Source organism: Neolamprologus brichardi, chromosome 9 (genome assembly GCF_056152115.1).
Source record: "Neolamprologus brichardi isolate AB-2024 chromosome 9, ASM5615211v1, whole genome shotgun sequence".
NCBI lineage: Eukaryota > Metazoa > Chordata > Actinopteri > Cichliformes > Cichlidae > Neolamprologus > Neolamprologus brichardi.
Window position 1 is genome coordinate 41,112,704 of NC_142112.1, and position 23,432 is coordinate 41,136,135.

Below are 23,432 nucleotides of genomic sequence, written 5' to 3' on the forward strand. Positions count from 1 at the left end.
GGAGCATCCACAGGAACCAGTGGTAGCCAGCACCTAACAAGATCTCTGATACCATGTATGCATCATGTATCTATGGCACAGTAAATATCACTGTTGAATAAACTTTCCATGATTAACTGTAATCAAATCATAACCAGCAACACCACGTTTACTGCGCCCACCTGCTCCAAAAATGACTCTGCTGCATCTAAATGACAGCGCTTCGCAAATCATAGCCTGCCTTACAGTTATCATTCGAAACAGCAGAACCAATCACAGCGGCCGTCTCAGAACAGTTCTCACTGGTTCTGTTCTGTGGTTCTGGTCCAGCTGCTGGTCTGAGAGAGGCTGGCTGCCCTCAGCCTGAAGGAGGGACAGATGATGTGTGAGGGAGTCCTCCTGCTCTGACTGTATAATGTGATGGGATGTCAGTCCCATGGAAAACCCATTAACCACTGTGTGTGTGTGTGTGTGTGTGTGTGTGTGTGTGTGTGTTCAGGTGTAATATCCTTCCAGGTGACTCAGTAGATGAGAAACATTCAGGACACCACGTCGCTGTCGAGCGCTGTAATGTGTCATTTCAGACATAGCCCACTTTTCCAATCACAGCTTGACAACTGCCATCACTCACCCTTTGAGTGTGTGTGTGTGTGTGTGTGTGTGTGTGTGTGTGTGGGGCGAGGGGTTTCAGCACGTCTGCTCTATGAAGACATTGAGTACAATTCAATTCAATTTTATTTAAACAGCACCAAATCAGAACAACAGTCGCCTCACTTTGTGTCATACTGTAAAAAAGGCAGTCCTACATATTTGTTTGATATAGAAAAGAAGAGAATATCTGTGGGGACTTCCGGTGAAGATGGTTGGCTAGAACAGTGTTTTCAACCTTTTTTGAGTCAGGGCACATTTTATAGATTAAAAATATCCTGTGGCACTCCACCAACCAAACTTGTTCCAAAATGACACAGTGTAGCCTAATACAGTTCATATAATGGCAAGTTATTCTCTCAGTTTGTTTATACTCAGTGTGAAACCTGGTCTAGATGAACACAAAGATGATATTCTGGCAGGAAATGAAGACCCAAATTCAATGAAGTTTTGACGAAGTTTACCAGCAGACCTAGCTCCTGTGTTGGATGATGTCGTGCGAATGGTAAAGTCTTGGAAACGAGCGCCTCGCGGTGCAGAAAAACAATAACATCTTGGTGTATCGCTTTCACTCTGCAAACCTTTGGTGCGCCCGACCATGGCTGCTGCTCTATCAGTGCAGACAGGTGCAGTTTTCTCACTTAAGTCGTCCTTGTTCAAGATATTCGGATGCAACCTGAAAAATTTCCTCTCCTGTTGTTTTTTCTGGCAGACCTTGCAAAATAGAAAGTTTTCTCTGATGGAGTCTCCATCCACAAAACGCACATTGGCCAAGAGTTGGGAATGTCCACTGATGTCCGTAGACTCATCAAGTGGCAATGCAAACTTCCCACTGAAGCATATCTTCTCCAAAACCACACTTTCAATGTCTGCAGACATGTCATCGATGCGTCTGGCAGTTGTGTTATTTGAGAGCAGGACTCTGCCTATTTCTTTAACTACATCAGGGCCCAGCATCTCATTCACAGAGGCATTGCAGGCAGGTAGTACTAATGTCTCTGCTACGGTGTGTGGTTTTTTGGATTTGGCTATAAATTCAGCTACTAAGTAGCTAGCTTTGAGAGCTCTTTTAGACACCTTTGTGTTTTTTCGCATTAAAGTTACCTGCTTCTCAGCGTGTTGACGCAGGCGAACAAAATAGTCTGTGTTCTTGTTTTGAAGTGAGGGATGTTTTGTATGAAGATGACGTTTAAGCTTGGCACTGTTTGAAAGCTTTTCTCGACACACAGAACATAGCAGAGTCAGTGCAGTTGGATCTCCAGTGAAAGTAAATCCAAAAGAAAGATAACTTCCGCTGTACTGCTCACCGTTTTTGCTTTCTTTTGACCACCGCTCATACTAGGCTCCCCTGGAATAAAATTTTGTCCAAGGCCCAGTTCGGAGTCCGCAGTTTTTCTTTTCAAATATTTATCCATCTTTGTTGTACGTCTTGCAGCTGCCACATACCGCACATCACTAATTCTATTGTCTTAACTTAACAAGGTGATATTGTGCTACCCACTGCCACCCACTGCCACGAAAGAGTAATTACTCTACCAGTCACTGGATTGAAACCACAGATGCCCAACTATGATTGTATTGCTTGTAGTAATTATTCAATTGTATTTTTGGACCAATTAATTAAAACTGAATAATTTCCCACGGCACACCTGATGATCTCTCACGGCACACCTATGTGCCGCGGCACAGTGGTTGGGAAACACTGGTCTAGACGACGTGCTTTCACTGTGCTCCTCTTCCCGCCTGTATTTATTACAGTGCAATGCGTGCTACTGTCTATATTTCTATGTAAACTACTGACTGAGGGCTTTGGGAATATGCAACCGTCCTAAATCAGCTTTTCGGACAAGTAATGTCGAAACAGACAAAGATATAGACTCGAAAGACGACGGCCGCCATGATGACCAGTGCTAGTCAAACTGACATGCTAGTAGCAACAGGCGACCAGTCCTGGACACTGCAGCTCTCATATGTCAGGTGACTAATAGGGCTGCCACAAACGATTATTTTGATAGTCGACTAGTCACCGATTATTTTTACGATTAGTCAACTAATTAGATCATCATCCATTGGACGTAAAACGTACAGCTTATTGCACCAGCAGCATCTGCTCTTATATAACTATCATTATCTTACAGCTGTAAGTGTTTAAGGTATGTGCTAACTAAAAATAAAGACAATATATAAAATATAACAGGACACCGAAGTAAATTCTCGAGCATAATCAAACCTAATAACTTTGATCTCAGCCAAACCGATTTACTCAGGAACAAATAAAACACTGAAAAAAGCCAAACAATAACATTTTTAAGTTATCTAAGTGACTTATAAATCATGTTTAACCTGAGTAGCGAAAGATGGCGGTGGGTTTGAAAACGATTTGCTGGGAGTCCGGTGTTCTCACGGCTCTAGTGAGCCTAGCCCCCGGCTAGCTATCGAGCTAGTGGGTAACAGACGTCTCCGAAAACGTCGGAGCGCTTTTGAAAATATGTGGTGTCTTGATAAACTGAGCAGATATTTGAGGTTTACACAGCTACATTCTCGCCTGAAAATATGTTAAACGTTTATTTTGTGACCCAGAAAGAATAATAAGAGCAATATTAAAACTAAGTAGGTGCCGCCATTGTTGGAAACTGAATTCTGGGATAGGTTGGGCCACGAAGGACACACCCGACCCATCTTTCAAATCTGGGCAAATGAAGGGCACATTTGTCGGCCGTATTTGTCAGAGTCTTCGAATTTGGACAGCCTTTGTCATGTTGCTGTAACGTAATAAGCCTACAAATGCGGCACAGGAGGATGTGGTTCCTGAATTTGGACACAGCTACGATACCGGACACAGCTTCATCTTCTTCGGGGTTTAACGGCAGCTGGCCTCCTTGTACACGCAGTGCTGCCATCTTCTGTTTCGGTCCATTATTACACTCTTAAATCCTATTACTTGTTCCTGCGTCTTTTGGGATCTTACAAAGCTTCAAATGATGCGTCGACTATTAAATTAGTCGTCGACAATTTTGATAGTCGCCATAATCGTGGCAGCCCTAGTGACTAATAGCATCAGTAAGGTAATTGACCTAAAACTGTCTACACTGTCTGGGACACTAAAGAAAATTTCGTCCTCGCTGGAAAACGTCTCCAAACACGTCACGGAGGCAGAGCAGAGAATCTCAGATGTGGAAGACGGGGTGACTGACCTCGCGGGAAGACTGGCTGAAGCTGAGGAGAAGATTGAGATCATGGCAAAAAGCTTGGATGATTTAGAGAACTGCAGCAGGCGTGACAACATCCGCATTATTAATCTGAAAGAAAGCGCGGCGGGTGAGAGTCCTATTCAGTTTTTTGAAGCCTGGCTGCCTGCTATGCTTGGACTGGGGAACAGCTCCACGGGTAAAGCGTGCATTCATATTGACCGTGCACACCAGGGCCTTGGCCCGCGGGGTGCTCACCCCAGCCCGGTGGTTATTATGCTCCACAACTCCAGAGACAAACAGCGGATCATGGCAGCAGTGAGAGCGGCCCCAGAACTTCACTACGACGGACAGCGGCTCTTTATACACCAGGATTTTTCCTACGTGAGAAACGACTGGGATTTAATGCTTCTTGTCGTGCCTTGACAAGGGCATCTGCTTCAGAATGCGCTACCCAGCGACCCACAGAAACACTTCTTTGGGTTCCTGCAAGTAAGACATTTTATAAATCCCCTTAAATTTTGAGCCAATCAACCTGCTTTGAATCCTAATGAAAGCTTTCTCCTTAAATTTAATGAGGAAAAAAATCACAAAAAAGAAATTTCTCTCTCTTTGTTATGGGAAATGATTGTATCTGAATTTTGTAACCACTGATAAGGCCAGGGTTCAGTGGGAAACCGACCTTGAAGTTCAGCTTAGTGCAGAAGCATGGTCCAAAACTTTTAGATCTGCCAAGAAAATGTCTTCCTGTAACAGACTCCAGGAAAGCCGTTACAGAATCGTACATAGACTGCAGCGTACACCAGAGTTTCTAAATAAAATTCATCCTCAGATTTCTCCTCTTTGTGTAAAGTGCAATACAGATGTAGGGACCTACTACCATTGCATATGTCCTTTAATTACTAGATTTTGGAAAACTTTTGCTATGGAGCTTCGCTCAGTCTTTCACCAGACGATCCCACTGAACCCTGTGCTGTTCACTCTGGGTCCATCTATAGAAGGGCTTCTGTGTCGTCTGTACAAATGCTTTTGTTATGTAAACTTTTACCTTTAGCGAGGCGATGTGTACTGTTTCAATGGATTCAGAGACAGCCCCCCACTGTTACACAATGGTACAGAGAAACATTCAAGGTGTTGCCCATGGAGCCCTTACTGCCATTATAAAGGGCAATTGTGATGCATTTTGTAGGATATGGCAGCCTTTGCTTGATCACCTACCTCGTGACCTTGCTGTGTTATTACATGAAGGGGGATCACATTTCGCTTTTAAACACAATAATTAATGTCTGTATTCACTTTTTTTCTTTTTTCTTTCCATTGACTTTAAATGTGGAACACTGTACATATTTTGACCCAGACATGTACATCTGTAACTCATATACAGTGTAGGGACTAACGCGTTATTAAGTAATGCGTTACACTATTTACAAATTAAAAAACATTCTACATAAAGCTACTGCATGCTGTTAATTTTTAATTAATTGCTGATTAAGCATCCACACTATTGAGTTCCTGTTTCTCTTTATTATTTTTCATCTGCAAGTTGCTTCCGTACGTTTTTGGCACTTAACCACTCCCTCAAGTTTTGTGCTATTTTCACCGTTCAAATCTTACAAAATTCTGCTCTTTCTGCTCTTTCCTGCTATGGCTTTTGGTGCTCATAACTTCTATACTTTTTGAGATATTTAATTTTTTATGCAATATTTTTTGCCCATTTCTTCCACATTATCCTTGGGGTCACTGATTTTGCTCGCCGGGCTTAGCTGTGTTTTAGCTCAGTGAGATGAGCAGCCGTTCTCAGACTGGGAGGCCCGGGTTCAAATCCCGCTTTAGGCAACAATTTTTTCAGTTATCAATTCAACTTATTTAACTCTTTTCAACACAAATTTCAACTTTTTCACCTGTTTTCAGCAAAATTTTAAGTTTTTTCATCCCTTTTCAGAAAAAAACTATTTTCAGCAGAAATTCTGCTTATTCACCTCTTCTGCAGAATTTTCAGCCTTTTCACTTCTTATCAGCACAATTCTCAGCAGCTTCTGCTCATTTCAGTCGAATTGTCAGTCTCTCCACCTCTTCTTTGTGAGAATGGGTTTGGCTCAGTGAGATGAGTAGCCGCCTTGAGACCAGGAGGGCCAGGTTCAAATCCTGCTCAAGGCAACGTTTTTTTTTCACCACTTTTCAGCAAAAATTTCTCCGTCTTTAGCCCTTTCAGTAGAATTTTTTGCTTTTCACCACTTTTCAGCAAAAAATTTCTGCTTCTTCACCTGTTTCCAGCAGAATTTTCAGTTTCTTCACCGCCATACAACTTTTTGCAACTTTTCAACTTTTTCAGCTTTTTTCTGCAGACATCTTCAGCATTAAGGCATCCACACAGCATTTTCGCAGGAAATGCAAATTGTTCTAGTTCTAGTTGCTTCCGTACGTTTTTTGGCATTTAACTACTTCGACAATTTTCAGCCGATTTTCACCGTTCAAATTTTAAACTATTCTGCTATTTCTGCTAATGATGGCTATGACTTTTGGTATTTTTTGCTATTATACTTTTTAAAACATTAAGCTTTTTTTCTTTAATTTGTCCCATTGAAATGAATGGGAAACTTACGCAATTCTGCTAAAACTTGCTCGTATGTGAAACTTGACTACTTCCTCATACTTCCACGTAGAAACTCCATTCAAACTTTAAAATGTTCACAAATTATTGAGCTATTCATGTATAATTCAGCTTTTTCATATCTGTTACTGTTTTCATCTTATCCCTCTTTAAGTTTTGAGTTGCAGCTTTGTGATTTTTCAGAAAATACATGCGTTGTTATGGTTGCTATGCAGTTGGCTTTGAGTGAGCCACTTGTGCTTTCTCAATGTTCTCTTCATGTCCAAACAACATCTTGCTACTCGCTCAATTTTCACTCAACCCCCACAAATTATACATCAAAACGTAGGTAGTTTTGCTGGCTTTCAGAAAATGTCACTATCATTGTTGTGGGATTTATAGAATTTTGGCAAATCTCCTCAGAGCAACACCAAATCTGAAAACTCTCCATAGAAAGTCAATGGAGAGTTTGTTCAAAATCGCCGCTGAAATTCTCTAATGAGGCGCTTTTTCGAATCGTCATATCTCCTTAATGAAGCAAAGTTAAGACATGAGGCTTGTGCCAATATATCTTCAGACACTCCTGACGCTTACAATTCAATTTTTTTCTCACCTATTACCATTTGGCCATGAATTACGTTTGTTTGAGGGTAGGAAATTGGTCCTTCGCTCAGATTTCTTCAGATTTCCAAATCTGGAAATGAACCACTTTTTTCTCTTGTCATATCTTTTTGATGGATTTCCACAGAGACCTGAAAATTTCCATGACTGTTCACCAAAGCCTGCTGTCTCTTACGGTGAAAGAATGATGTGGATGCTCCAAATAGATTTAGAGTTACAAAGCGTTGTTTGAGGGCAAGTCAAGGCAGTTTTCGCTTTGCCTCTACTCAGTTATGGTGCATTACAAGTCAAATATCTTCAATAGTTCATATTTTAGTGATAAATAGTCAACACCTGAAGATTCATCCAATCTAGTGTAAGAATGACTGTTCTAGCCCCTACGGTTAGGAAATTATGGCCATTTACTTGAGGGGAATCCTCACTATGAGAAATAGACATCCTGTCTCTGTGCTGCGTGTGTGTAAAAACAGGTACACCTGTTTTGGCGGGAAAAAGTACACAGCCTCTCTGATTGGTGGATTCAAATTTAGCAGCTCCAGGATTTTTGACTGACCTAGAAACATACAGGAAACACTGTATGTACAGCCCCTGTTTGTTCACTTACTGCTGCTACTGATGCTGCTGCTGGTGTGTGTGTGTGTGTGTGTGTGTGTGTGTGTGTGTGTGTGTATTTGTGTGTTACAGAGAGAGAGGGGGAGACCATTTTGCAGCATCTCATTGTAGGAATGACATTGAATATATTCAGACTGGTCGACTGGCATTGATCCTGTGTGTGTCTGTCTGTGCATGTGTGTTTATGAAATTACAATTACAAATATGTGTCCATATTTGTAATTGTGTATATCTGCTTGCTCTTTTTTCTTGTTGTCTTTTTTTAATTTCTGCCAATTTGTCACAGTTGAACAACAAGTAGTTTTGTAACCTAAGCATGTTCAGATTTTTTCTGCTTTCCATTTTGTATTTCCAATATTTCTATGTAAGTTATTACTATTCTGCTAAATCATAGTTTTTCTGTTAAGTTATAATATTTCTGCCACTTTTCAGTGTTTGTGCTAAATACAGTATTTCTGCCATTTGATAGTATTTGTGCTATAGACTGCAAAACTTATATATAGACTACAAAAATCCTGTCTCTCTCTGTGCTGCGTGTGTGTGAAAACAGGTGCACCTGTTTTGGCGGGAAAAAGTACACAGCCTCTCTGATTGGTGGATTCAAATTGAGCAGCTCCAGGCTGTTTGACATATGAGTCCCTGTTCACTTGCTGCTCATGCTACTGTGTGAGCATGTGTGTGTGTGTGTGTGTGTGTGCGTGCGAGACAGAGAGAGAAAGAGAGAGAAAGCCTTTTATGGGAGCATCTCATTTTGAGATTCAAATTCAGTATATTTAGACTGGTTGACTGAATTGGATCTTGTGTGTATCTCTCTGTGCATGTGTGTTTCCATATGTGTCCATATTTGTGATTGTGTGGCTGTTATTTATTTATTTTTGCCAATTTTTTTCATTTAACAAGTATATTTGAGGGACCCTTAGCATGTTCAGCATTTTTTCAGCTGTCCATTTTGCTTTTCCAATTTTTCTATTTAAGTTATTACTATTGTGCTAAATCATAGCATGTCTGCTGCTTTTTAGTATTTCTCCTAAATCATACTATTTCTGCTATTTTATAAGATTTGTGCTAAATATAATATTTCTGCTAAAACATAGTATTTCTGCCAAATATAGTATTTCTGATTAATTATAGTTTTTCTACCAAATCATAGTACAGTATTTCTGCTTTTTATAGGATTATTGCTTAATATAGTATTTCTGCTTAATTATAGTATTTCTGCTATTTTAGAGTATTTGTGCTAAAACATAGTATTTCTGCCAAATATAGTATTTCTGATTAATCATAGTTTTTCTACCAAATCATAGTACAGTATTTTTGCTTTTTATAGGATTTTTATAGAATATTTATATTGCTTAATATAGTATTTCTGCCATTCTAGAGTATTTGTGCTAAAACATAGTATTTCTACTAAATGTAGTATTTCTGGGTAATCATAGTATTTTGACATATTTCTGGCAGGTCCCCAGGGAGTCAATCCTCTGTGAGGACTGTAATATTCAAATTTACATATCAGGGCCTGCATGGCTTCCCAGCCAGCCAATCATATCTGAGGGCTGGGACATTAAAACTGTGTCATATATCTCTAATAATTCATATTTTTATTTTAAATAGTCAACACTTAAGGATTCCCCCATTCCTTCTGAACAAAACGGTGTAAGAATGACAGTTCTAGTAATTCTGGCCTTTTTTTTGAGGGGAATCCTCAATATGACAAATAGACTGCAAAAAACCTGTTTCTCTGTGCGTAAAACCCTGCACATGGTGCACGGGAAAAAAGTACACAACCTCTCTGATTGGTGGATTCAAATTGAGCAGCTCACAGCTGTTTGACTGACTTAGAAACATGCTGTTAACAGCCCCTGTTCACTTGCTGCTGCTGCTGTGTGTGTGTGTGTGTGTGTGTGTGTGTGTGTGAGAGAGAGAGAGAGAGAGGGAGAGAGAGAGAGAGAGGGAGAGGGAGAGACCCTCTTTAGGGCAGCATCTCATTGTTGGATAAAAATATAATATATTCAGAATGGTTGACTGGCATAGACCCTGTGTGTGTGTCTCTCTCTGTACATTTCTGTATCCATATTTGATTTTGTGTTTATCTATTGTTTTTTTCCCCAAATTTACTTTTATTTATTTATTTTTTTCACAGGTGAACAACAATTCGTTTTGAAGGAGCTTGTGAACCATGTTCTGTTTTTTTTCAGCTTGTCATTTTACTTTTCTAGTATTTTCACTTAAGTTATTACTATTCTGCTCAATCATAGTATTTGTTCTAAATCATTGTTATTATGCTCTATTGTAGTATTTCTGCTAAATCATAGTATTTATACTATATTATATTTTTCTTTCTAAATATAGCATTTCTGCTATATAATTGTATTTCTGCTATGTTATAATATTTGTGCTAAACCAGAGTATTTGTGCTGAAACATAGTATTAATTTTAATTACAATATTCATAGTTCATCACAGTGTCTCTGGAAAATCACAGTATTTCTGCTATGTTGTATTATTTTTCTAAATCATAGTGTTTCTGTAATGTTTGAGTATTTTTGGTTAAATATATTCTTTCTGTTATCTTATACTATTTCTCCTAAATTCTTGTATTTTTGAGAAGTTATCATGTTTGCCAAGTATTATGTTTATTGCAGTTCTGCTAAGTTATTACATTTTAGCAAAGTTCATTTGCTTCTGCAAAGTTTTTACAATTTCTGCAACCTTTCAGCTTTTTCAGCTATTTTTAGCAGACAGCTTCAGCTTTAAAGCATCCACACAGCATTTTTGCAGGAAATGCAAATTTTTCTAGTTAATTTAATGTTGAAACAATGCATTGCAAAACAAGGTTTGCACATGTCCTTGGAAGTGAAGATGCTTTGCTGGCTGCTGTGACACTACCAAAATTTAAGTTTCGTTGGTTACATGACCAGGCGCGGAAGGACCTCGCAAAGGGACGTTTGTTGGTAGAGTGTCGAAAACTTCTCCCTGAGCAAGATCAGCTACAACCAGGTACCGGCACCACCAAGACAACACAGCACCCGGGTTCTAGCAAAGAGGATCTTCTCCTTTGAAGAAAATGAGGACATATATGCCACTGCTGAAGCTGAGGTAGCCGAGTAAATATCCTGAGTAAATCAGGAGCAACAAAGTTAGACTCTCTGAAGCATTTCCCAATGATAAAGAAACTCTTTCTTAAACTTAATGCAGCCACTCCTTCAAGTGCCCCAGTTTAAAGGCTTTTCAGGCTGGGAAACCTGATTCTCACTCCAAAGAGGAACAGGTTGTCCGATCATAAGTTTGAGGAGCTTCTCCTCTTGAGGTACAAGTGTTGGTTTGATGGAAGTTGAGTAGTGCTGATATGATGATGATGTGTTGCCTTCAGTGGTGCTCTACAAGGTCAAGCATGTTAATATTTCCAAGTGAAACTTAGACCACTGAAGCACTTAAAATGCAATTATATTTTATTTATCGACATGGCCAGTATGGAGGAAATATTATTTTGGTTTGACTGTTTATGAGGCTGAAGATACTCATTATTTATTTGCTTTCTCTTCCCTTTCCTGAAAATACTTTTATTACTGAACATGAGGTCTCCAGTTGGCACAGTTCAGCAGTTGAGTTTACAAAGAATGGACAAACCTCACTGTGTTTATGTTAAACCATTTTTGCACTATATGTTTTGCACTTTGATACCTACAGCTCCTAAATGGTCTGAGGCACAGTTTAATGTTGGCACTGCTAAAAGCATACTTTCTCCCCATTTAAATGACAAAAATAAATACATCTTTCAAAAGTTTCAACACACTGTATATCGTGTTTTGTGATCCACTGCTTCTTCCTAGTGATACTACGTACAATGACTAGATTTATAGCACTGCTGTATCAACCCCAAAATGATGTGTTTGCATTTGTAGAGGGTTGAAACAATAGAAAAACAGACTGATAAAAAAGTGTCACATAAAACAAACATTGTTAGTTTCTAATATAGTTTCATTTATTTCATCATTAACTTGCACTCACACTGCCATTTTAACCATTTTAGGTTCAGGTCATTAGGTGGCACAGTGCACTTTTGACAGGATACTGCTAACATGTAAGCAAGCTAGAAGACTGGCATCCTTGCTGGGGATCCAGTTAGGGAAGCAACACATTAATAAGAGAATTCTGGGTAAAACCAAAGTTACTTTCCCTAGTAACTAATTACTTTGAAAGTAACGAGTAACTTAAAGTAACTGAGTTACTTTTGATAGCAGTAACTAGTAATGTAACTAAGTTACAAATTTAAAGTAACTTACCCAACACTGCTCATGTATCTGTATTTGTTTTTTTCTTCTTCTCTTCTTCTCATTTGTATTTGGCTGTGCTGATTTGTTGCTGTTTGTATTCCAAAATAAAAAATCAATAAATCTTTTTTTTTTTTTTTTTAAAGAAAGAGTAGAATAGAATAGATCTTTGTTGTCACTGTTACCAGAACAATGAAACACAGTTTGACATCTCTCTGTTAGCAGCATGTAGATTTTTACATTAAAATTCCTTTAGGATAAGAGAAGAAAAAAATAAACGTAAACTCTAAGAGGTACCTACACAGGGAATGTATGTAGTAACATAAATATCTAGACAGTTATGTAGATAGATGGACGATAGATGATAACAAGTAAGACTGGTTTCTGAGTTTTACAGCTGGGGTGGACGAGGCTAAGCATCAGGCTTTCAAATGAATTAAAAGTCTGTCTGGGTCTTTGGTTGATTAATAGGCTGATGTGAAAAATTGCTGCCACACCTCCCCCTCGGCCTGTGCTTCGAGGTTTCTGGTAGTTAGAATGACTCGGGGGTGTTGATTCATTTAAACTAACATAATCATCCTGCTGCAACCAGGTTTCTGTAAGGCAGAGTAAATCGATTTGTTGATCTCTATTAAGTCATGTACTAACAGAGACCTGGAGGAGAGAGACCTAATATTTAATAATCTTCATGTCTGATCTATGAAACCAGTTCAGCTGCAGTTTAGTGAACTGGTTTCTTTTATTTTCTGTTTTCATTTCGTCTCTTCAAGGTCAGACGAACTCGGCTATCAGCTCCCTCCTGTTTCATCACACAAACACACACACACACACAGACACACACACAGACAGTATCCCCCCTTGGAGGCAGAGAGCTGCTGTTTTCAGTTTAAAGGCTATCAAAACACTGCTTTGAAGACAGAATTTATCTGTGTGTGTGTCTCCTTGTGTGTGGCGTGTGTGTAGTTTGTATGTATGTGTTGTTGCATGTGTGTCACAGCAGGCCATGGAGAAGCTGTTTTTATGTGAAAGTGAAGCTGTTTTCTGCTTCAGGGCTTCAGCCAGTCACGCTGCGTGGGAGGTGTGTGTGTGTGCTTCAGTGTGTGGATACAAGGCGAACAGCTGTTAGTATTTGAGGACTGCTGGTAGCGCACACACACACACACACACACACGCACACACACACACACACACACACACACACACCAACTGTGTGTGTGTGTGTTGAAAGTTTCCACCTTCAGGCTGGTAAATATTTAAATGTAATTTTCTGTAAGTTGTGAATCTGTGTGTGTGTGTGTGTGTGTGTGTGCGTGTGCGTATGTACCTGTTCAGTCCACACACGCACACACACACACACGCACACACACTCACACAGACTCACAGACACACAATCATGGCTTTGCCCTCTCTGAGGTTTATCTCCAGATGATGTAAACTCTTCCTTGTTTCTGTGTTGTGTTGATATTCTTGGACTCGAGCAGTGCAGCTTAGCATGACTCACAGTGAGAATAATCCTTCTGTGTGTGACTCTGGGACTCTCAACAGACCCTCGGCCTCACACACACACAAGCTGTGTCCCAATTCATAGACCACAGGCTTTGGAGGACCTGGCCTTCACGGTCTAGGTGGGCCGGATGGGCTGGAAGTAAACGGCTGTGAAATGGGACGGTCTAGACTTCAGATTTGCGTCACCGCTGCCTCGGTGGAGTTTAACCCTTTAAAGCCGGTTGGAGCGGGCACGCTCCGTTTTGCATAACTATTTTTAAATCCCGGTAGCACTGCAACCACGTAAGCTAGCGCAATAATTTTGTTGCATATGAAACCGGAGGAGTTGTACTTACATCTTATGCCATCAGCTTGTCCTTAGTCACAGTTTCCTTCCACATATAGCTTTCCACATATAGGTGAAGTGTCTTGCCCAAGGACACAATGACCAGGACAGAAAGAGCAGGGGGATCGAACCGGCAACCTTCCGGTTACAGATTAGCAGGACCCTGCGGTTCCATGAATGCTTAACACGAGAATAGGAAGTGCTGTTACCTTCAGCTGAGACCTGAGCTGACTGACCTGCAGCTGGGTGGCGGCAGTAAATCCAAGCAGGGTTCGGTCATCAACTGTCGCATTGTTAGCTCGGTGCCCTCTGCTGGACTGACTATGAAACACAATTCTAAAGTTTTTGGGCTGATCTGAGATTTTTAAAGATGGGAATAACTGCAAATCAAATGATGACAGAGTCGCCTCCATCTTTGTTCAGATGTGTTTCGGGGTCATTTATTTTACTTTGATTCCGGCTGAGTGTGAGGCGTCACAGGCCAAACAGTCAGAAAGACCACAACATCATTTCCTGTTCAGTCATGTTTGAGCTCCACAGACATGAGCGCCTCTCTTATTGGAAATTATTCATCCAATAAAGCCATTAAAGCCAGAGATTCCAGTCAGTGTGAGTCTGTGTGTGTGCAGCGTGTGTGTGCTGACCTGTTAGCTGCTTGTCGCCTGCTGCCGGGGCGATGCGAATGTAGGGCGTGGTGAGCTGGGTGACGATTATAGCGGCTATTCATCCAGGAAGGCATGCAGACAGACAGAGAGAGAGAGAGAGGGCAGGTCTGTACTGCAGCAGAAACATTAGTAACACACAGCGCCCTGCTCTCCTGTCACAGCGCTAACACAATGCTAACACAGCGCTAACACAATGCTAACACAGCGCTAACACAATGCTAACACAGCGCTAACATAATGCTAACACAGCGCTAACACAATGCTAACACAGCGCTCAGCGTTTGTGACTCAGAGTCGTCTCCTTATTTTGACCCAGTGCTTCCACCTGCTGTCTCTCATTATTATCATTGTTATCAATAAAGCAGGAAACCCTGCACTCATTTGGGTTTAAAGTTACTTGAATGCTCTGATCGTGTGAAGAGTTCTTGGTGGCAGCTTTAAACTGCTGATCGGCGTCTCTCCGCTTGCAGCTGAGCTCGAGCCGAGCAGCTCCACGTCCTGCCTGAAGCCGCGAGGACACGGCTCTGTCCATCACATTCACATGACTTTCACTGCTTTGGTTGGTGTCCCATCTGTGAGTGCTGCCTTTAAAGTTGAAGTTGCTGAAGCTCACGCTGCTCTGACGGAGGCCTTTAGCTCACCGGGATCTTTGGATCAGAGGTTTCTCTGAGATTTGGGTGAAACAGTAACAACCTGGTTTTGGTGAGCAAAAAAAAGCTCTCAGCTGACAGAAGCATGAAGTGTTGAGACACCTGGCGGACTCTGACCTGAACCTGAGTCTCTGCCCTCCTCCAGACTCCTGGAGTTCAAAGCAGTTCTCCTGCTAATCAGCCCAGTGAGAGGTTCCTGCCATGGTCTCTGGTACCAGGGCTGGAGCTCCTTCCTCTTCACCTGGAAGCTGCTGATGCTTGTTGAAAGTTCTCAAGTGGACTTTTCTTCACAGCCCTCTGCTGTCTGTGCACCGTTTCCTCCACTGTTCCCTCCCGGTGAACTTTCCACTCCCACCCCTGTGAGAACAGTCGACCTTTTCAGCGGTGACCTTCTGTGCATTCACCCTCTTGCAGGATGCTGATCATCATCATCTGGACAGCTGTGAGGTCAGCAGTCTTCCTCTTCTGTAAGCCACAGCCATCCAAAACACTTCACCTGACTATGGGAATATAAAATCTTGTTTGTTCTAAGAGGCTTTAATAAAAGGTTAATGTTAACTCTAACTGTTGATCGGGGTTACTAAGAGACGACATTTGGTTGCTATGGAGACACTCCGACCTTCCCAGAATGACATCATCTCTTTCCTTCCTGTACAGGTAAACTGGGCGTACCTGAACACACGACCTTTCTCCTGCTGAGGTCTGACTGATTAGCTGCCTATTGATTATAGATCAGTATTGATTTACTGCAGCAAACCCCTGTTAGTCTTCTTCTTCAGTCCAAACTGATGTAAACTGAACTGTGAGCCAAACAGAGGAGAGCAGAGCGCTGTTCACCTAAACACACCTGGAAGAGAAGCTCGTTAATCAGCCAATCAGTGATCAGATGTTAGTAATCAATCAATCAAGCAGCAGAAGCAGAGAAAGAACAGGAATCTTCTAACCATGTGTTCATCGCACTCACAGAGGTCAGTTGGAAAAAATGTGTTTATTGAAAAAAGGATCAATCAGTGTATATGCATATACTCACGGTGTTACCATGGCGATCAGTCAGTGAGCACAGATCAATAATGTTGTCTGACTTAGTGAAGGGTCTCTGCTGGGCCATAAATGGTTTTATACTGGACACTAATCAGGTCCAAAAAACTGAAGAAACCCATTTACTGGCCCATGATGCTGGTTTATATTTGACTGGGAACAGCTCCCAATGCAGGCCAAAGAACGGCTTTTATGACTCATCAACAATAAAGTCAGTGATGATGAAGGACAGAACGAAGAGTGTAGACGGGATTCATGTGCACGACAACCAATCATCAAAGACAAAAACAAAAAAAACTGTAACCTCAGGCTCCTGGTGGACACACCCATCAGGTTCAAAATCGTCTCGTTCTCCAGAAAACTCACTCGGACTCCGATTTAGCTCAGAGTCAAACTCGTCACAGAGTTTCAGCAGATGCACCTGCGGCGTGAAGCTCCTACATCACCTCGTTCTCAGTTACTGGATTCACCATCTGAGGTGTCCACAAACACAATCCTGCCCCTGTTTGATATCAGCGACAGTCCAGAGATCGACAGCTAACCCGAGGTACAGGTGTGATAAAACAGGAGTGCTGTTATTATTGATACATTGATATTTTCTGTCATGTATTTTTCTCAGCATTTTGGTTATTGCTGATGAAACAAAGTCATTATTGGAATAAAAATCATAACGTGAGGCTGAACGTTTCTCTCCACACGCTTCATAATTGAGGGTGCAGCATTTCTCCTTTGTTCTTTTGAAATAAGGTGGAGTTGATCGTGTGTAGAGATGGAAGGAAGTGAGTCTTTTTTCTGTCTGGCTGCATTTAAACGTCACGCCTGCTTCACACGCTCACAGAGGCGGTATCATGTTTCATTTTACACCTTTACTTTCTGCTGTCTCGGTGTGTTTTAACATTCAGCAGCCGTTCACATCACAGCAGCTCTGTTACTGCTGCAAGGCATCATGGGTACTCTAAAAGGCAATATGGTGGGTGGAGGGGGGGTGTCCTACCCCCTGGGGTTGGCCACTAAAGTGTGACTGACAGGTACGTAGGGACTGACAGAGCCAATCAGCATATGGTGTTGTTAGCCAGCAGAAACACGAGCTCCAATAAGAGCTGATTAAAGCCAGAACAGTCAATTACTGTGTGTGTGTGTGTGTGTGTGTGTGTGTGTGTGTGTGTGTGTGTGTGTGTGTGTGTGTGTGTGTGTGTGTGATGATCCTGGATGTCCATCAGGGGAGATAACAGTGTTTTTGTTTAGCTGTGCTCTCTGGACACCCATACAGGCCCCGTCATTAGCCTGGGTTTAGCCTGATATTAGCATAGCACAGAGCTCTGTGTGTGTGTGTGTGTGTGTGTAAGTGTGTGTGTGTGTGTGTGCGTGTGTGAGTGCGTGTGTGTGTGTGTGCGTGTGTGTGTGTGTGTGTGCGTGCGTGCGTGTGTGTGTGTGTGTGTCGAGGACATGAGTCCATGGTCTTCCTCTGATTGGAGGATAGGTGTCAGGGACAAGCAGCCATCTGTGAGCCATTATACTTCTAGAACCATTAGCCTACAACTCCAACAGCTACACACTTTTCAAAATAAAATGATACAAACTACCTTTCAAAATAAATATTAAGGAAGACTTTTACGAATCTTATAGAAAAGGGGCCTTGTGTTCACTAAAATGTATTCTATAACATTTCAAATTAAACTGTACTGCCACCAACATCATTTTGTAGAATTTCACATTTAAACACACAAACTTTCAAAATAAAAATTACATTTGTACCTTTAATCAAATGTCTATAACCATTTTCACAATAAGACCTTGCACATTTACCTTTCACATGCAGCTAATGAAAAGGTACATACAGAATTTCTCTGATTACGATTTTCCAAAATAAAATGAAAAGGGTCCAGCTGGTACGGAATAAATTTCAAAGTAAAATGCAGGCTCTTACCTTTAGTGGCCACTCGCACACAGTCGATCTTTGTCTCCTGTTGGAGAGAGGAGCAAATTAGTTTCCTGTCAACACAAATGCCGACATATTAGCTGTCACATCTGGCAACTACCCACACACACACACACACACACACACACACACACTCACCCACACACACACACACACACTCATCGTAAACAGAGCGGACAGAAGGCAAATTGCTGTGGATCAGTGCCTGTGCTGGCATTTACCAGCCAACACACACTCACATATAACACACACACACACACACACACACACACACACACTACACTGCGTGAGGCAGGTTTTGGTGAAAGGCGAGCAAGAACATCTTGTGTCTTTCTGGTTTTAACAAACAGCCGACAAATTAACCACAAGAGCTCATGAATATTCATCCTCACACACACACACACACACACACAGAGCAAGGCGAGGCGACAGTAAAAAGCACTACAGCTGCTGCATTATTCAACACACAGACACACACATACAAATTAAACCTCCCAGCATCAATAATTAACACCCAACATAATACAATATGTGTGTGTGAGTGTGTGTAGCTGTTAAAATTTGTCTTTTCATTACACACATATATGGCACACACACACACACACACACACACACACACACACACACACACTGTAGCCTATTAGTGTCACTGGTCAGGCTGCTGAAACTTTCTGCACCCCTATTAAACAGCTGTGTGTGTGTGTGTGTGTGTGTGTGTGTGTGTGTGTGTGTGTGTGGTCTCGGTCTCACTCGTCTGGTTTTATGACAGGAAGAACAGAGGAAGTGTTAAAATTGACAGAACAGAGCAGAATCATGTGGAACCTTTGTTAAAAGGGGAAGCGTTGCTCTGTCGCACGCCGCCGTTGGGCTCGGCTGCACGCTGTGATTGGATATCTTGACACCTGCCACTTTTTAAGATAAAAGCCAGAGTGTTTGCTCTCTGATAAACACTTAGGTAAACACCTGAGCTAACACCAGTGAAATATTTGTCTGGATTTAAAGTGAATTCTCTTCCTCAAGACGACATTATTGTCATCTTCGTCATCATCATCTGGTACTCAGAATAATCCACCACGAACTCATGCAGAAACCAAAGCTGCCTGGCAGTCTGTCTTTACCGCACAGTCTCAGAGAAGCTTTGTTTCTAAAAACAACAGGTACTAAAAACGACTCATCAGGTTCAGGAACGTTTGGGTTGCTGAAAACAGGTGTTTAAAAAAGTCTATCAGGGTGGAGATTATCACACAGTGCACCACTTTATTGTTTACATGAGATGAATTTCTACAATGGCAGATAAAGACAAAATAATGTTGCTGTTAATCTGACTATCTGCAGTTTGCTTACATGCTTACATCTTGATGCTCAATCATCCAGGTAAGTAAATCTCCAAGAGTTCATCTGGACGTTTTCAGTGAGAGAAACGTTTCATCATCATCAGGTGACGTCTTCAGTCTCAGCTGCAGGTTTCTTATAAACAGTCATTTGCATAATGACTGAAACCAGCCCACTGCAGGAACAATGGGCTGGGAGGTCGGTTCCTTCATCATTAATACGCAAATTCTCATGATCATTGATCAACAACCACTGATCAATAACCATGAGTCCCATTCACAGAGAGTTGGGGAATGGCTGCAATCACAGCATGTAAGATGGTGACAGATGAACCCTTAGGCCCCTCCTCCATTCAGAGATGGTCTTTCCCTTTTCACGTAAATGGCCTCCTTGACTCCGCCCTCACACCAGCGTTCCTCCCTGGTGAATCAGATGTGTCGGTCCACCGAGTTAATGTGATCCGTGAATTGTGGTACGTCCTGAAATTCACCAGGGAGGATATGAACAGTGGCAGGTTAGCCTTCTTAGACTGTGAGATTTCCATCAGTAATGGGGGACATCTAAAAGCTGACGTGTACCGTAAACCTACACATACGGATCAGTATCTAAGGTTTGACTCTCATCATCCACTGGAGCACAAACTGGGCGTCATCAGGACGCTACAACACAGAGCGAACACCATCCCCACTGACACAGCAGCCAGGGAGGCAGAAGAACATCAAGAGGGTCCTGAGTAAATGTGGTTATCCCAGCTGGGCTTTTGTCAAAGCTGGAAAGGCTCCTAAAGAAAGCTCCAGCCGATCCAGGAGAGAAGGACAACCGCTGCCCAAGAGAAAACCTGTAGTGATCCCGTACGTGTCAGGAGTATCGGAGCAGCTGAGACACATTTTTTCTAAACACCAGGTCTCTGTGGCTTTTAAACCTCAAAACACGCTGCGCCAAAAACTGGTCCACCCCAAGGATCGGGTACCACGACACAAACAGAGTAACATAGTGTACGCTGTTAAGTGCAGGAGGATTGTCAGGATTTATACATCGAGGAAACCAAACAACCTCTGGCTACAACACAGAAGAGCCTCCTCGTCAGGACTCTGCAGTCTGTTTACACCTACAGGCCAGTGGACACTCTTTCAATGATGAGGATGTAACATCCTGGACAGGGAGGAACGCTGGTTTGAGGGCGGAGTCAAGGAGGCCATTTACGTGAAAAGGGAAAGACCATCTCTGAATGGAGGAGGGGCCTAAGGGTACATCTGTCACCATCTTACATGCTGTGATTGCAGCCATTCCCCAACTCTCTGTGAATGAGACTCATGGTTATTGATTAGTGGTCTTTGATCAGTGGTTGTTGATCAATGTTCATGAGAATTTGCATAATTAAGATGAAGGAACTGACCTCCCAGCCCATTGTTCCTTCAGTGGGCTGGTTTCAGTCATTATGCAAATGTCCTGTTTATAAGAAACCTGCAGCTGAGACTGAAGAAGCCACCTGATGATGACGAAACGTTTCTCCCACAAATGCTACGTCCAGATGAACAGAAGTTTTTGGAGATACATGCTTACATCTACACACGCATATACAAAGACAGAGTGAGCTTCGGACGTGGCTTCTACATCCAACACAGACCCTCTTACAACCCAAACCCCGACGTTGGTTTTGAATACATTTCCTTTTTTTAAAAATGTAATTTATGTGTGCTGCATGCACTTTGTTCATTCCTAAGATGTGAGTCTACACCAACTAATACTGTCTTTAGTTAATGTGTGAAAGCCTCAGGGAATTCATACTATTGAGTTCCTGTCTCTCTGTAAACTTTCTTCTTCTGCCTTATTGTTACCTTAAAAAACGACTGAGTTAGCATCAATCAATAAAAACAACTTAGTCAGGTTCAGTAACTAAAAACAGTCAAATGAAGCGATTGTCAGGTTCAGTCTCATAGTGATCATTGATATCTGAGTGAATATCCATGGTAGACTGCAGACAGGAGCCGATGATTCAGCTGATGTAAATGATTTGAATCCCACTGTGTTGGTTGTGTTACCTGTAAACAGGTGAACTCACCCCATTGGCAGTGCTGACAGCCTGGTAGTAAATCCCATAACTCTTGTGAGGCAGGAGGGGAGCATTCCAGTAACCACTGTAGGTCCTGTTGTCACCTGTACAAACACAAAGGTAAACAGACTGACTCGTTTATTAACTCACTAATTAAGAGACTCACAGACTGATTCGCCAACTGACTGAGTCAATAACTGACAGACCCATCGACTGACTAACTAATTGACTGATTGACAGACTCACTGACCGACACAGAAGGGCATGGGCGCCCTCAGCTCGCTCATTGGAAGCTCAGCGCTGAAGTAATACTGGGAGTCCAGCAGCGTGGCGTTCTGGAAGTGAATGGGCACTGGATAACAGCGCAGAATCTCTGCAGTGCCTCTGGCCTGCCTGCGGGGGCGCTCCTCTTCCACCACCACCTGGTATTTACTACAGACAGACAGGTTGAACCGTAAACAGATCTTGTAAAACAGCAAGGCATTATGAGTTTGGATTATGGGAAAAGCAGCTGTTTGTGGATCCTGCAGCTTTGACCATGGCTCCGGCTGAGAACTCAAAGGAACCTTTGGGCGAATCAGTAATGTTTTCGTAAACAGGAAAATGGGATGAAGATAAACTCTTGTTATTGCAGAATTGCTGCTGTGAGCTTTGCTGTTCGTGATTGTTGCTGATAATTGGCTGGATTTCTGTCCACATACAAGCCGACACATTAAACTGCTCGGCTCTTCTTCTGCCCATCTGTTGATTCATTATTCAGCTCCACATAAAGGTCACCTATGCCTATCACACTCTCCTTCACTTTTATTAACTCTCCGTCTGCGTGTAGAGGCTGTAACTTTAGTTTGACATTAAACTGATCGTTCATTTCCTCCTGTCAGAGCTGCTATTAAATCCTATACGCAGGTAAAAGACATAAAGGAAGAAAAGAAAGGGAAATAACATGAGATATAATATTTTAAAAAATATATAATTCTAGGTAGCTGTCATCTACTTATCCCTGAATAAAAAAAAATCCTGTTCACCATCGACCACCATACAAAAGAATTTTAAAGGACATACAAATATCAGATAGTTCATCCTGTATGTGACATTCAGGAGCTGCCTGATTGTTCCTGTGCTGATTTAAAGCCTCATTAAACTCTCAGTCTGACCATTACAAGGGCATCGACAGAAAAAAACAGATCAAGCTCTACCGACATGTAAGGAAACTTTAGCAACTTCGGGAAACCTGTCGGCTCCATTAAAACTCTCCACAAGAGAAATTATCAACTTTATTAAAACACCACAAAAACTGACTTTCAGAAAACTCGACATAAACTGTTTTAGTTCCAACTGAACACAGAACACTGAGTTTCTATCAGTGTTTGTACTCTGGAAACAACAGTTACAAGGTCTTAAATAATCAGACCCCATCTTATCTTAATGACCTTGTAGTACCATATCACCCTATTAGAGCACTTCGCTCTCGCTCTGCAGGCCTACTTGTTGTTCCTAGAGTATTTAAAAGTAGAATGGGAGGCAGAGCCTTCAGTTTTCAGGCCCCTCTTCTGTGGAACCAGCTTCCAGTTTGGATTCAGGAGACAGACACTATCTCTACTTTCAAGATTAGGCTTCAAACTTTCCTTTTTGCTAAAGCATATAGTTAGGGCTGGACCAGGTGACCCTGAATCCTCCCTTAGTTATGCTGCAATAGATGTAGGCTGCCGGGGGATTCCCATGATGCATTGAGTTTTTCCTTTCCAGTCACCTTTCTCACTCACTATGTGTTAACAGACCTCTCTGTATTGAATCATATCTGTTATTAACCTCTGTCTCTCTTCCACAGCATGTCTTTATCCTGTCTTCCTTCTCTCACCCCAACCAATCACAGCAGATGGCCCCACCCCTCCCTGAGCCTGGTTCTGCTGGAGGTTTCTTCCTGTTAAAAGGGAGTTTTTCCTTCCCACTGTCGCCAAAGTGCTGCTCATAGGGGGTCATATGATTGTTGGGTTTTTCTCTGTATCTATGAAGCGC

General features: G+C 41.9%; 1 protein-coding gene across 4 annotated transcripts in view; it reads right to left on the reverse strand.

Annotated features, from left to right (window-relative positions):
• LOC102779429 (receptor-type tyrosine-protein phosphatase mu-like) overlaps nt 1-23,432 on the reverse strand; it is a 166,578-nt gene that overhangs the window by 63,295 nt on the left and 79,851 nt on the right. For 2 of the 4 annotated variants that reach the window (XM_087846657.1, XM_087846656.1), the window contains exons 15-18: nt 21,667-21,848; nt 21,426-21,520; nt 18,020-18,056; nt 14,384-14,458 (exon numbers count right to left, since the gene is read on the reverse strand). In XM_087846657.1, the coding sequence (XP_087702783.1) occupies nt 14,384-14,458; nt 18,020-18,056; nt 21,426-21,520; nt 21,667-21,848 (389 nt within the window). The remainder of the gene's footprint in view (nt 1-14,383; nt 14,459-18,019; nt 18,057-21,425; nt 21,521-21,666; nt 21,849-23,432) is intronic. The other 2 variants (XM_087846659.1, XM_087846658.1) reach the window with 1 other exon arrangement.